Genomic DNA, 15515 nt, shown 5'->3' with positions numbered 1-15515 from the left:
AGTTCCGATTGATCATTTCTGTAGTGTAGGGTCACTTAATTGTACCAGTAATTCTGTATTCCAGTCACGTCTCCAGTACTAGCGGTGGACTACCATCAGATCGCAAGACGGAGGATTTCCTGTACTTTGGAATGCAGCTTGTGTTCTAAAAGCCAAACTTCCGTTTTTCGGCTCTGAGTGTTGGAACGCATACAGTCTCTTGCGTTGTATAAGGATATAGGGGCACATTTATCATTAATCGGCAAAAGTGAGAAATAGTTATCAATCCTTATCGCAAGGATAAGGATTGAACTATTTCTCAAATTTATTAAAAAGGGGTCACAGAAACAGCAGTTTTAATAAATAGAAAAAAATCACACTTACCCCCCTCTTCGGATGCGCTGTCTCAGGATCTCCTATTCGTTCCTCTTCTTCATTCAATTGCGCATGTGCACTGCACATGCGCACAAAGTCCCTGCTCTGTCTCTGCAACTATTGTTGCAGAGAGAGCGCGCTGAGTGACAGGGAGGGATCATGTGATCCCTCCACACATGTGCTGTCCAGAGCTGGACATAACGAAGAAGAAAAGCTTCAGCAACAGTTCCTATGATGTACGTCAGCTTCAGCTGGCGTACATTTACATAACAAGTTCCCTAAAAATATATTTTTTCGGAACTTGTTAAATGTCGGACCCGAGCAGTCACCATACTGTTGTATGGTGACTGCTCGCAAAAACGAAGTGCAGAGAAAATGACTCTTCTTCAAGATTCAACAGTGCGATGGGCCTTTCATAAATGTCAATTTGACACTTCGTTTACCTATTTACATGGTAAGTGCACGATAGTGCAATACCGTCAATTGTTAAATATGCCCCATAATAAGAGCAAAGTGACGGTATCCCTCATAACTTGAAATATTAAGTCCAATAATTATATGAATGTCGTATATCCTCCTCTTCAACGTGTTTCACCCCACATCGAGGGCTTCATCAGGGTAGGAAGCTGATAAAGTGTACATGACTTGTTGATCCAAAATGACCGGTATTTATACCTATATGGAACATGTCCTCATTCACTGCCCTCCAGTTCTTCTATTGGTTCTCAACCACATGCATATTCTTAGGCTTTGCAATATAGTAAAAATGACATAGGCTGAATATATATAGAGAGAATATAGAGCTTCAAATCGAATAATATAGCAAATGCCTATCTAAATGAAGTCTAAATTATCAATACATAAGAAAAAAGAGTTAAGTATTGCAGTAATATAAACGTAATAGAAATAGGTGATACAAGGTAAAAAAAAAATGTAATACAGGATAAAAAAATGGGGCCATCTCAAGGGAAAAAAGGGTTAAAATTAAAAATAAATAAAAACCTAGGTTCATATAAAGGAGCCTTGGTCAAAATCAACATTGAGACCTCTGGGGGTCAAAGTGTCAAGGTCAAAAATCCATTTTATTTCTTCTCTAGAAATCAATGCTGTAAAGTCCCCTCCTCTCCACGGTTTCGTCACTTTTTTAATTCCAGTAAACCGTAGTAAAGTTGGATCATGATTGTGCATCTTGAGCAGATACGCTGTGGGCCTCAATTTGATTTTTAATATTACGTAGATGTTCCGAAATTGTTAAGTACAGAGTGTATATATACAGCCCCAGGCTAAAGACCAGGAGAAGAAAGTGAGTTGTGATAACTTCATAACGTGTATGGGGTCGAGTTTCTTTGCCGGCCCTATTTTTTTAACCGCAAGGAAAGCTGTAACGGGGAAGCAATTCACTATGGTAAGTAAAATACATGTGACGTGGAAAAATATGGAAACAATCGAAATAAAGTCATTGTAATAAAAATAAAATACAGTTTTCATGGTATGTTAGTCATTTGTATAAATAAAATGATAGTGTTCCTTTAAGATGGAGCTGTACATGCAGGTGCATTTACCGTTACCATTACTTTGCACCAGCTAATGCTGTCTGGCACATCACTCAAATAAAACAAAAGATATTTATTCCATAATGTTTATTTGCCCCATCCATAGCTCACAATAGAAGCTCTTTAGTAACGCTTCCATAGTGTTGTATTGTAGAGCTATGGACAGTCTGGTACAGGGCCATCTTTTCCATTGGGCATGATGGGCAGCTGCCCGGGGGCCCCACAGGCAAGGGGGCCCCATAGGCACGGCTCTTAATGAGAATAAATAGTCCTGCAAAAGAAAAAAAACTGAAAAAAAACCCTACAAGGGTCACTGAGCTAGTACATCTATCTATCTCTATCTCTATATATCTATATCTATATCCATCTATATATCTATATCTAGGGGCCCCGGTGCACTGCTTTGCCCGGGGGCCCATAATGTTGTTAAGATGGCCCTGGTCTGGTATACATTTGTACTTGCAGGGTATAGTGCTTTGTCTATTTACATTTCAGGTAAGTGGGAAGGCGGATGCGAGGGATAGATTAAGAAAAGTAGACAAACACTGTTAGAAAAAAAGTTTAATTAAACAACTTGTCTGTAAAAGAAATGAGAAGCATGGATTTTTATCAGTTATTTGATGATATATTTATCAGGCTGTAGCTATTGTTACGGTTGTTATCCGTTCAGGAATAGCGTGGGTGTACTGTATGTATTAAGGGCACAGCTTCTAAAATACACTGATAAACATTGTACTAAGGAATTCCCATCCAATGTTAAATCCTCATGTGTGGCTCATAAATTTAGATCATAAAGTCTCCAGTAAAGAAATAAAACCACATACTGGAAATACCACTCTTGTGAGCTGGAAAATATCCCGCAATGGAACTCACACCAACACCCAGATTGTAACCAATTGCAATACATTTTATTTACGGATGAAGCAAACTTTAAATGAGTATTTATCACATCACTGCCGTTCATATCAATGAATGACACGTTAACATTTACTACATTTAACGGTCGGGCAGAAGTGAGGAAAAACATAAAACATTGAAAAGTGATTAAACAAAATACAGGAGGTCAGTTTTTTCTTTTAAAAAACATTATTACTAAAATAATAAATACTGGCAGAACAGAGAAATCTTCAAATGGCCAAAATAATGTGATACCTGTATTTATATACATTTTTTGTTTAGTACTTAACAATTTGTTACATTGATTCCCATGACTATAATGGATGAAACAAACTACAAGTATTTATTATATTAGTGAGTATTTCCACAATATTTTTCTCAACCACTTATACTTTATTTTATTCTTAAACATAAGACATCTTATATGTGATTTTTAAACTTTTCTTGTATATTAATACAAATTATTAGGATAATCATTACTCTAGTTGGTTACAGTATAGGTGTCCTTTGCAGGTTAATGTTTTCTAGATGGTCTATTTGTTTATGGTGACTTTCTCTATCATTCATAATTGTTTTGCCCACCCTAACTGACTAACAATATTGAGCTTTCCTATAGACCACAACAACAGTGTGAATACTATAGCTGGAGAGCAAATGGACAGGTTTAAAAGGATAAAAAATATATATCCATGTGAATACACCTACATGTGAAAATAAAAAAGTAGCATTTTATACTTACTTGCATCCGGTCTACAACTGCTGCCGGTATAATGCCGGTATAACATCCTGGGATAATGGAAATACTTTTTCCTGGCTGTCTCATTTTTTACTATAAATTATTTTATAAAGTTGTGATATGTAAACTTTGCTGCAGCATTAATTGCTCCTAACAAGACATATTCTACATTGGTAAAGCTAGTGTCTAGGGCAGGAGGATGATCTTTCATACTGATTTACAAAAAGTTGCTGGATATTTCTAGTTGAAATAAGTATGATCGATGCTCATAAGAAAAGAACATTTATACAGCTGCAAGAGATACACTATTTTCCCCTGTCATTGGGATGCCTATTACAGTAACTTGCAATGCTTTTAGTGCTATGTGAGAAATTGATTTACACCAAGGGAAGCTAGGAAGTTCTGCATGGTGGAGAAATAAGCAGAGGGACATATGTTGTTGGTTTTCTTTCTGCACAGAGAGCCTGATCATCATCGTCTTCAGACAGGTACGCACTGCTGCTGCCAAGTCCCTCGGCCAATCACCATAAATAAATTTGTGACAGCTGGCGATTTACATCTTTAGCATGCGTTTGAGCCATCCTGTACAGACTCGCCATCTTACAGGCAGCCAGAAAGCGTCTCTCAGACATGAGATAATCTATCTGCAAAAACAATACATAACTAATGAAAACTTTTTTTTTTTTTTAAATATTGTAGTATACATAAAATCTACATTGAGATATGTCTATTTAAAATGGTAATATAATTTTTATAGATGTTTAATTTTATAAACATTACGTAGGGTGAAACAGGCACAAATCTGTCAAAAATACACTTTTCCATCATTGTTTTAATACTTTAAGCCAATTAGTACATGACCAACAATGCACCTCACAATATAATTTGCTCAAAATCAAAAGTACCTCTAGTATGTTAAGCTCTGATGAGCACGGTCCTCTCTTCTAGTGTTCTTTATGTGACTATGTAATTAACTAAATTTTGATGTTTGTAATTTTGAGTTTTTATATCTATGTCATTTTGTTGTTTGTTCCAAATCCCCTATGTTTGGTGCTGTGGGTACCTTGTGGTGGTTTCTAAATAACAGTTATAATAATAAAACTAAGGTTAGTCTAAAAATACTTATTGTTATCCTTTATTATTAGGGCAAACTTATTACACAGAACTTCACATACGATGTTTAATCATTCACACTCGTCCCATCTGTGGAACTTACAGTCTACATTCTCTACCATTCAAGCACACACTTGGGTCAGATTTAGCACACCCCAATTCACCTACCAGTATGTTTTAGGAGTAAGGGGAGTTACAGCTGGGGGTGGACAGACAAAAGAATAAGCCTTGAGGGGAGGTGAAGTACAAAAGCAGAGAGATGGGGCACTGCAAATCGCATCATTTTTACCCCACCCCTGTGACAAAATGATGCAATAGTATAATGCTATCATGGGGCGGGGCCAAAGTGACATGTCTAGTGGCGAATTGCACCATTCAGGTCGCTGTGCCGCGGGGTGCAAGAGAATCGCCAGCTCTCCTGGGAGTCCTACCTGGAATTCGGAAGTCTCCCGGATATTCCGGGAGAGTGGACATATGTATGTGTTAGATCCCTAGTATTTGTAATATAATTATAGGTCAACAGCGGATGCCAATAAGGCATAGATAGGCATTCAATTATACAGCAGGTGAAATAAGTATTGAACACCAACATTTTTCTCAGTAAATATATATTTAATGTGGCCATTGTAATTAAATTTACACCAAATGTCAGCAACAACCCTTGCAATCCACACATGCAAAGAAATCAAACCATAGATGTCCATAATTTAAGTTGTGTGTAATAATGTGAAATGACACAGGGAAGAAGTATTGAACACGCTTCCTGAAATTTATTTAATACTTTGTACAAAATACTTTGTTGGTAATGACAGCTTCAAGATGCCTCCTGTATGGAGAAACTAGTCGCATGCATTGCTCAGGTGTCATTCTGCCCCATTCTTTAATGCAAATAGTCTTCAAATCTTAAAGGTTCTGTGGGCTTCTTCTATGAACTCTGATCTTTAGTTCTTTCCATATATTTTCGATTGGATTTAAGTCAGGTAATTGGCTGGGCCATTCTTGCAGCTTTATTTTCTTTCTCTGAAACCAATTGAGAGTGTCCTTGGCTGTGTGCTTGGGATCATTGTTTTGCTGAAATGTCCACCCTCGTTTCATCTTCAGCATCCTGGTAGATGGCAGCAGATTTTCATCAAGAATGTCTCGGTACATTTCTCCATTCATCCTTCCTTCAATTACATGCAGTATGCCAGTAACGTGTGCAGAAAAACAGTCCCACACCATGATGTTCCCACCTACAATCTTCACTGTTGGTATGATGTTTTGGGGTGATGTACAGCGCCATTTTTCCTCCAAACATGGTGTGTATTATGGCATCCAAAGAGTTCAATTTTGCTCTCATCTGACCACACTATATTGTCCCAGTATGTCAGAGGCTTGTCCAAATGCTGTGCAGCAAACTGTAAACAAGCTTCAACATGTTTTTTCTTCCGCAAAGGAGTCTTGCGTGGTGAGCGTGCATACAGGCCATGGCGGTTGAGTGCATTACTTATTGTTTTCTTTGAAACAATTGTACCTGCTAATTGCAGGTCTTTCTGAAGCTCTCCACAAGTGGTCCTTGGTTCTTGGACAACTCTTCTGATAATTTTTTTCACTCCTCTGTCAGAAATCTTGTGAGGTGCACCTGGTCATGATCGGTTTATGGTGAAATGAGGTTCTTTCCACTTCCGGATTATGGCCTGGAACATTCAGCAGTTATGAGATCCTTCTGTCATCAATGCCATCAGTATGTTTTGCAACAATAAGATAGCGAAGGTCTTGAGATGTTTCTTGTGTGACACCTTCATAATGACACACCTTTTTATATGCCATTTGTTGTGGCTGAACTAGCTGGAAGAATTGCTTTTTAATTACTGATAGATTTCAGCTGGTGTCTTGGCTTTCCTCCCTTTCTTCATGTGTTCAACACTTTTTCCCTGTCATTCCAAATTATTACACAAAACTTAATTTATGGACATCTATGGTTTGATTCCTTTGCATGTGTGGATTGCAAGGTTGTTGCTGATATTTGGTGTAAATATCATTACAATGGCCACATTAAATATATATTTACTGAGAAAAATGTTGATGTGTTCAATACTTATTTCACCCGCTGTATGTAATTCATAAAACAATGACCACTTTTACAAAACGTTTTAGTAACTTACTGTCAAGGTGGTACAATATTCAGAATAAAACCCATACATTTCATAATATTTTTTTTTTAAAAAATTGTGTTTTTTACAACAGCGACTTCTTTAAATTTTTGGCTTCTGTTGGACATCGGTGCAATTAAAATGAAACCTCCACAGTGGATTAACGTACATAACAAAATCTTGTTTTCTTTGTTCTGATTATCTGAATACATGTATCATGTGAATAATATCTTGAGTCACAGATGTTCATTTTTCTTTTCTAGATTTGGGAGGGAATTGATATTGAGACCAAAATGCACGTCAGATTCCTGAACATGGAGGCTATACCTTCCTGCCACTGATCTGTAGCCGATACTGGAAGCGTTTCAAAGTTTTTCAACGTTTTGACATGTTGATCACATGGTAGAGATTAATTAGTCATGTAAAGCGTTTATGCACAGCTGGTACCTTATGTCTTCAATGGTCATGGCATTAAGTTATAGGGGTTTAGATTTTAAAGTGAAACTGGAGATACAGGGGGAAATGATAGCTCTGTATAGCAAAAGAAAAACGTCTTTGATTTGTAAAATAATGAACATAAAAATACTTAAAACCTTTAATATGCAGCTTTGGTAAATTTAAAACAGGTAAATAGCAGCCACGTATTAATGAGATGCGATCAATGGAAAGTCTGGAATTGAAATGACATCTTTTAATGCAAATGTGTATTTAGTAAGATTCTATGGAATATTGCATCTTTTATTTCACTGAAGCTACATTAGCTCAAAGACTTTTTGTCTTGTGAATTTACAATAATAAAGCATTTGTTTGGAGTTTATAGCTCGTGGGCAGTAGCACCTTATAATCATTGGTGGAAAAGTGAAATGGCAATCAATGTATTGAATTCAATAAATACTGTTTCCTATCTCTGGCTACTGCATTGGTTCTTGAAGTTTTACTTTCATGGGGCAATGTAACATTTATATTTACTTATTTTAATCAGGTGTGAAATAGTATGCTGGTCCAGAACTCTCACATTTCTATATTCCGTTATGTTTGCTGCAGTGTGTGTGGCCAGTCTTGGATTTCCTTCCTGTGTTAGCGGCTGCTCTCATCAGACAAGGGGAGATAATGTTTCCTTTATTTGTTTTGTGCCACGGATTTGGTAGTTTTCTTCTATCCTGTGGGTTGTGCTTCCATGTCTCAGAGATATTGCCAGGAAGAGAACTTCAGACTTGATAAAAAAAAAAGAACACTTTATTCCTGGGAGACTGTCACTAAAGTATGAACACCAATAACCCTTATGCTGGTCACATCTGCTGCAATATCACTTAAGTTTTGTCAGCTTTAGAACTCATGGGGCTATATTTACTAAAGTGTGGATTTGAAAAAGTGGAGACGTTGCCTATAGCAAGCAATCAGATTCTAGCTGTCATTTTGTAGAATGTATTGAATAAATAATAACTAGAATCCGATTGGTTACCATAGGAAACATCTCCACTTCTCCAAACCCACAGTTTAGAAATTATACCCACTGGACTTAGCCAAAATATGTTATTGACCAGTTGAAATGTCTTACACACACAATGTTCGTATTTATCTTGCAGGCATACAGTATTATTATTCCTTTATTAGTTTCTGGCATCAAGTAGAATAAGGAGCCAAATATCCTCCACACCCCAGACATTTTGGTTAGTGTGTTTATAGGACCCGTAGGGATGACTATAGCTCTTGTTGTTCATTAAGCGCTTTATTCTTTTTACGCAATATATGAAGATTATCCTCATTTATTTATATAGCGCCAGCAGATTCCGTAGCGCTTTACAACTGTGAACAAACATAAAAAAAACAATACTGGGTAATAATACAGACAGAGAGGTAAGAGGGCCCTGTTCGCAAGCTTACAATCTATGGGACAATGGTTTGATACATAAGGGTAAGTGCTACATCATATTCAATATTTGTCCAGCTAGAATGCAAAGGTTACAAAGTATTTAGTGGGCTGTATGCTCAGTGACACAACTATTTTGGTCAGAGGGTTGTTGTCTTGTGTTAGCTGTGTAGAGGGTGGTAATAGGGTAACCTAGAGATTAATAGGGTGGTTGAGGAATATTATAAGCTTGTCTGAAGAGGTGGGTTTTCAGAGAACATTTGAAGACTAAAGGAAAGTCTTGTGGTGTGAGGGAGGGAATTCCATAAAGTGGGTGCAGCCCGAAAAAAAGTCCTGTAACCGGGAAAGGGAGGATGTAATGAGAGTGGAAGAGACGCAGATCTTGTACATAACGGAGGTGTCGTGTTGGGAGATATTTTGAGACCAGTGAGGAGATGTATGTCGGTGCAATTTTTTTGATGACCTAGTATGTTGGTAGAAGAATTTTTATATTAGATTTGTTGAAAAACAGGCAACCAATGTAGAGACTGACAGAGTGGCTCAGCAGAGGAAATACAGTTTGCAAGGAAAATCAATCTAGAAGATGGAAGTTTTCTTGCACCTGACACACAAACAGTGGAGGCAGCAATTTTGTGGGTTAAATATTCATAAGAATGCAACTAGTGACATCTTTGAGGTGCTGCAAGAACAATATTCATAAGCTTCGACTAATGTTTAGGGCGGCGGTTCCCAAAGTGTGCGCCGCGGCTCCCAGGGGTGCCGCGGGCCAGCCCTAGAAAAAAGAAAGCAAACAGAAACCTACCAATCCGCGCGGCGCTAGGACCCAGCAGCCTCCTCACTCCCGCAGCTGTCACTGAATATCGACGTCAGTGACAGCTGCGCGAGAGAGGAGGGTGCAGGGTCCTAGCGCTGCGCAAATTGGTATGTTTCTGTGTGCTCTTTTTTTCTATAGCTGGCACCTAGCGCGGGGCAGAGGAGGAGGGCAGATGGCAGAGGAGGGGGTCAGATGGCAGAGGAGGGGGACAGAGAGCAGAGGAGGGGGGCAGAGAGCAGAGGAGGGGGGCAAATGGCAGAGGAGGGGGACAGATGGCAGAGGAGGGGGTCAGATGGCAGAGGAGGGGGTCAGATGGCAGAGGAGGGGGTCAGATGACAGAGGAGGGGGTCAGAGGGCAGAGGAGGGGGACAGAGAGCAGAGGAGGAGGGCAGATGGCAGAGGAGGAGGGCAGATGGCAGAGGAGGAGGGCAGATGGCAGAGGAGGAGGACAGATGGCAGAGGAGGAGGGCAGATGGCAGAGGAGGGGGACAGAGCAGAGGAGGGGGACAGAGAGCAGAGGAGGGGGACAGAGAGCAGAGGGGGCAACGTGAGAGAGGGCAGTGTGCCTGGATGCAGAGGGGGCAGTGTGCCTGGATGCAGAGGGGGCAGAGTGTCTGGATGCAGAGGGGCATTTTTGCATACACCTAAATAAGTATATCTGTCGTGACCTAAATACTTACTACAATTTTTTGACCCAACTACTTCTAAAACAGGACTGCTCAGTAATTATTTTGGAGGGGTGCCTTGAAAAAATTTGGAGACTCTAAGGGTGCCGTGAACTGCAAAAGTTTGGGAACCACTGGTTTAGGGGATTTTTGGTCAAATGATTACACACCTATGAATATTGGTTCAGTCCACATTGTATGTAGGTGGCAGGTGAACTACTGAAGTATTGCACATGTCTCTTTCTCCTGCTAACTTTCACCCGTACCTATTATATCCCCCTTTATTTTGTGCTTATGGATTGAGAGATCTGTTTGTAACAAACTCGTATCCATCCATGATCTATTCATCATCCCCAGAGCTCCCATCTAAGGACTCTCCCTCAGCCACACTCACAGACCTGGATATAGACAAGGTGGTAGAGACAGGGCCGCCGAGAGGGGGGGGGAGCGGGTACTAATTACCCGGGCCCGGCATGTCAGGGGGCCCGGCCCGGGCCCTTGCGCTGCTGATTTTTTTTAATTTTTTAATTTTTTTTTTCCAAACGTTTTTTTTCCTTTCCTTTTTTTTTTTTTTTTTGGCGGGGGGGGGGTGGGGGGGGGCTCGGTCGTTGGTGGGGGGAGCAGGCTAGTTTAAAAAAAAAAAAAAACATACTCACCTGATCGCGGAGCCGGCATCCCTCCTCTCTGCTGCTCTGTGCTCTATTCAGACTGTCTGAATGCTGGGTGTGATGTCATCATGTCATGCCCAGCATTCAGTCAGTCTGGAGCAATGGAGCACAGAGCAGCAGAGAAGACCAAGAGAGGAGAAAAGGTAAGTGAAGGGAGGAAAACGAGGGGGGCACAGAGGGGTTAAAAAACGGGGGGGGGCAGCATGACAGAGGGGTTAAAAAATGAGGGGGAGCACAAGGGTTAAAAAACGGGGGGGCAGCATGACAGAGGGGTTAAAAAATGAGGGGGCACAAAGGGGTTAAAAAACGGGGGGGCAGCATGACAGAGGGGTTAAAAAATAAGGGGGGGCACAGAGGGGTTAAAAAACGGGAAAGCAGCATGTCAAAGGGGTTAAAAACGGGGAAGCAGCATGTCAGAGGGGTTAAAAAATGAGGGGGAGCACAGAGGGGTTAAAAAACGGGAAAGCAGCATGTCAGAGGGGTTAAAAATTGAGGGGGGAGCACAGAGGGGTTAAAAAACGGGAAAGCAGCATGTCAGAGGGGTTAAAAAATGAGGGGGAGCACAGAGGGGTTAAAAAATGGGAAAGCAGCATGTCAGAGGGGTTAAAAAATGAGTGGGGGCACAGAGGGGTTAAAAAATGGGAAAGCAGCATGTCAGAGGGGTTAAAAATTGAGGGGGGAGCACAGAGGGGTTAAAAAACGGGAAAGCAGCATGTCAGAGGGGTTAAAAAATGAGGGGGAGCACAGAGGGGTTAAAAAATGGGAAAGCAGCATGTCAGAGGGGTTAAAAAATGAGTGGGGGCACAGAGGGGTTAAAAAATGGGAAAGCAGCATGTCAGAGGGGTTAAAAATTGAGGGGGGAGCACAGAGGGGTTAAAAACGGGAAAGCAGCATGTCAGAGGGGTTAAAAAATGAGAGGGGCACAGATGGGTTAAAAAATGGGAAAGCAGCATGTCAGAGGGGTTAAAAATTGAGGGGGGAGCACAGAGGGGTTAAAAAATGGGAAAGCAGCATGACAGAGGGGTTAAAAAATGAGAGGGGCACAGATGGGTTAAAAAATGGGAAAGCAGCATGTCAGAGGGGTTAAAAATTGAGGGGGGAGCACAGAGGGGTTAAAAAATGGGAAAGCAGCATGACAGAGGGGGTGAAAAAATGAGAGGGGCACAGATGGGTTAAAAAACGGGGCAGTATGGCACAGTGGGGTTAATAAACCGGGGTCAGCATGGCACAGTGGGGTTAAAAAATGGTGGGCAGCATGACACAGTGGGGTTACAAAGGGGGGGGGGAGGCATGGCACAGTGGGATTGAAAAAGGGGGGGAGCAGCATAGTATAGTCTGATGAAGGGGAGCCAGATGAAGGGGGCAAAAACAGCATGGAGGGCACAGTGTGATCATAAGGCATGGCGATGATGAAGGGGCACATTATTGTAATATTGGAGCTGGAGGAAGGCCTAATTATTAATCGTGGGTGCTATTGATTTAACGCTGGGGCTGGCTGTAATTTTCTAAATGTAGCCATTTTTTTTTCAAAATAGGTCCTTCAACATTTCTGGATCCGGACAAGCCACAACTAAAGAAAGCAGCAGCCACAGGTGGAGAAAGTGAGAAGAACAGGTAGGAGAGAGCAGCACAGTGTGTGAAATGTTGTGATTCTAGTAGGGACAATACCAATTTTTGGTGAATGTTGTGTCCAATGTAAGGTGTAGGCCAAGACTGAACTGTTTGTGTACACACTGCATTGTTTGTATACTACCCTGTGGTGGTAGATGTCCTGAAAGTCAGGAGTGCTTAAACATATGTGACGCTCCGGCGAATTGAGAGCCTAGTGGTTTTTATGTTAGCCACGCCCCAATGGCACGTTTGCCACGCCCCCAAATGCATGACTGCACCTCCCAAAATTTTTGCACTGCCGTTTGGCTAGCCACGCCCCTGAATATATGACCATATACCTAATCTTTTTTGCGCCGCCGTAAGGCGGCGCAAAAAAATTTTGGGGCTTACTTCACTATGAGGGGGGCCCCATGAATTTGTTGTACCCGGGCCCTGAATTCTTCTTGGCAGCCCTGGGTAGAGAAGGTATCCTACTTTCTCCGTATTGCCACTTCAGAATCATACCCCCAAAACTCTCTGTCTCTTTTCTTCCTTCTAAGTCCAAGCCAAGGGGTGAGTCAATTAGTAAACTTTACGCAAGGGGTTTATAGGTGGAAATTTTAGGGCTGTCCATTCATTTATGAGCTGGGAGTGTCTGTTTCAGAAGCAGGCTGGTCACAAAACATTGTTTTATTGCATCAAAAAAAGTAGACTACACTGTGCCAGCAACATCCATCCAGCTTCAGTACTAACAAACTCCATTACTGTTAGCATCTCTTGGCAAATGGCAACATGAGCAGTGGTCCAGGATAGGCCAACTTGCAGCATCACACAATACAAACTCTTTACTGCAGTGTAGTAAACAGGTCACAATTACAAGTAGTATAATCTGTACATCATAAAAGGGTTCCGCACCACAACCTATACAGAAAAAGAAATATCCTTCTTAGAAATAATACATATGGTATTTCCCGTCATAGCTTTTACCATTTTTACTGTACAACCTTTATAAACATCTAAAGTATTAAGAACAGTGTTTTATATAAAAAAAACCTAAACATGTTTATAATCCATATTCAGACCCGGAGTTCCATTTTTACCACCCTTTCGGTCCCTCCATCGCTGTAGCTCTCCATGGCCCAACTCTGATTTCATAATTTATTACTGGCGTATTAGTAAAATTTAATTTAAGTCCAAATAAATACAATTACACAGAAAGTGAGCACAGTGCCACCCCTTTTAACAAATACAGGCCTGTCCACATTACCTAAAGTAGCCAGCAGCATGCAACACTTGGATAGCTTCTTAACCTCCTGCTTTCAGCCTGAATGGGATCTGTTCCTGCAGTCCAACACCTCTACTTGTCAGCATGTGGCATATTGTGAGAACTTGGACAGAAATGAAGCTGGGGAGGACAGGACATGGCAGTATAGAAAGGTTTGTAGATTATGCAGTATGGTCACTGTAGTATGTTTCCTATCTGGTTATTGGTTTATTAAAAAGTGAAAAATAAAACATTTAATCCCTTTGCTGCTGAGGCTTTTCTCACCCCTGTGCTGAGCCTATTTTGACCTCTTTTGAGTTGGTCACATCCCAACAGCAGTATCAGTAATTTGTTCATGCAGATAAATTATACTATGTTTTCTTCAGAAGACTCTGAATTTTCACAAAACACCATTAGTTTGCTTAAATATACTGTCACAACAAGAAAATCAATCTGAAATTGCGGCCATTGCATTAGTATCAAGCAACCTTTCTAAAATCGGAAAAATTCTGGATTACAAACTTAGTTTTTCATAATAAACTCTGCATTTAAAAATGAAAATGCATTTTTTTTTGCTATTTTGCAAACAAAAATAAAATGCATGAAATGCATAAAATGTGTAGGAATAATAATATAAGTAGACCATGTTTATAAGCAGACAACCTAATGCATCAAATAAAGCCAGGATGGGGGGAGATCCGATCAGGAGAACCTTATTGACACTTTCTTTAGTGTATCACCAATAACTACTAAGGGGGCACATCAATTGAAAGAGTGGACTATCCTTTTTTTTTTTTTTTTTTAAATGAGGAGTCCCTATAGTTTCTTATAGCCAAGATGGGCATTGCAAAACTCCTCCCACATCCTGGGCCCCTTAATGTTTTCTGGGGTATAGGGTATTATTGTCTGGTTGTCACATAACTACTAAGGGCCCACATCAATTGAAAGACAGGACTCCCCTCTTTCAAATGAAGTTACTCCTGAGTTTATTGAAGCTAGGATGGGGGAGATCCTCCCCAGCCCTGGACCTTTCAATAACTTTGGAAGTGTAGGGGTTATTCTCTGGTGATATCACACATGATCACCAGAGAAAAACTTCTAGGCACCACATTGTTTGAAATCTGGGACTCTCCTATTTCAAACAGGGGTACCCGAGTCAGTGGGTGCCAGGAACGGGACACTTTTAGAATTGTCTGTAGTGTAGAGGATGAGAGGTGCAGGCCCAGATGACATCATTAAGCGCTGCCCCCCTCCAGCTCTCACTGGATATAGCCAGCAGTGGGTGACTTTTAGGTAAGTTTTTCCACCATTTGAACTCATGCAGTGGTAAGGAGGAGTGGGCCTTATCCTCGGCATATACCTTAAAATTGCAAATGACGAGTCCCACTTGTCCTTAGCACACAAGGGTTTGAATAATGTGTACATGAGTGGCATTAATCAGAGTTGCTTGTTATTAAAAAAAAAAACCCTAAAACACAGCATATGAATATGGATGGAATTATCAGGAAATCTTCCAAGTGGATGTTTGACAGCATGCAGTGAAAAAAAATAATAATCAGTCATCACTTTAATCCTACATATATTTTTAGTCTGATGATGACAGTTTGAAAGACCAATTGTCTGGTCTGCCTGACAGCAGATAAAAGGGACATAATAATGTGCATACAGGGAAGCTATAATTATAAGTAGACATTAAAAGCAGATATTTGATTACAAAGGATGACAAACTCTAGAATGACTTGTGACATTGTCATCTACCATGTTAAAGAAATAGGTTATTCTAAAAACTAGTATAGTATATAACAAAAATGTTTATTGTTCTTTTTAACACATGACATCAACATTTCTCAGTCAAAATA

The 15515-nt window shown here is 40.5% G+C and overlaps 1 protein-coding gene across 1 annotated transcript in view; it reads left to right on the top strand.

Annotated features, from left to right (window-relative positions):
* The window catches only part of TESC (tescalcin), a 61193-nt gene extending 53504 nt beyond the window's left edge, over positions 1-7689 (top strand). Inside the window, exon 8 of the mRNA XM_075178515.1 lies at positions 7049-7689. Within this exon, the coding sequence (XP_075034616.1) occupies positions 7049-7126 (78 nt within the window). The 3' untranslated portion in view covers positions 7127-7689. The remainder of the gene's footprint in view (positions 1-7048) is intronic.
* Positions 7690-15515: the final 7826 nt, after the last annotated feature.

The sequence above is a fragment of the Mixophyes fleayi genome, chromosome 1 (genome assembly GCF_038048845.1).
Source record: "Mixophyes fleayi isolate aMixFle1 chromosome 1, aMixFle1.hap1, whole genome shotgun sequence".
NCBI lineage: Eukaryota > Metazoa > Chordata > Amphibia > Anura > Limnodynastidae > Mixophyes > Mixophyes fleayi.
This window is presented reverse-complemented; position numbering and strand designations above follow the sequence as displayed.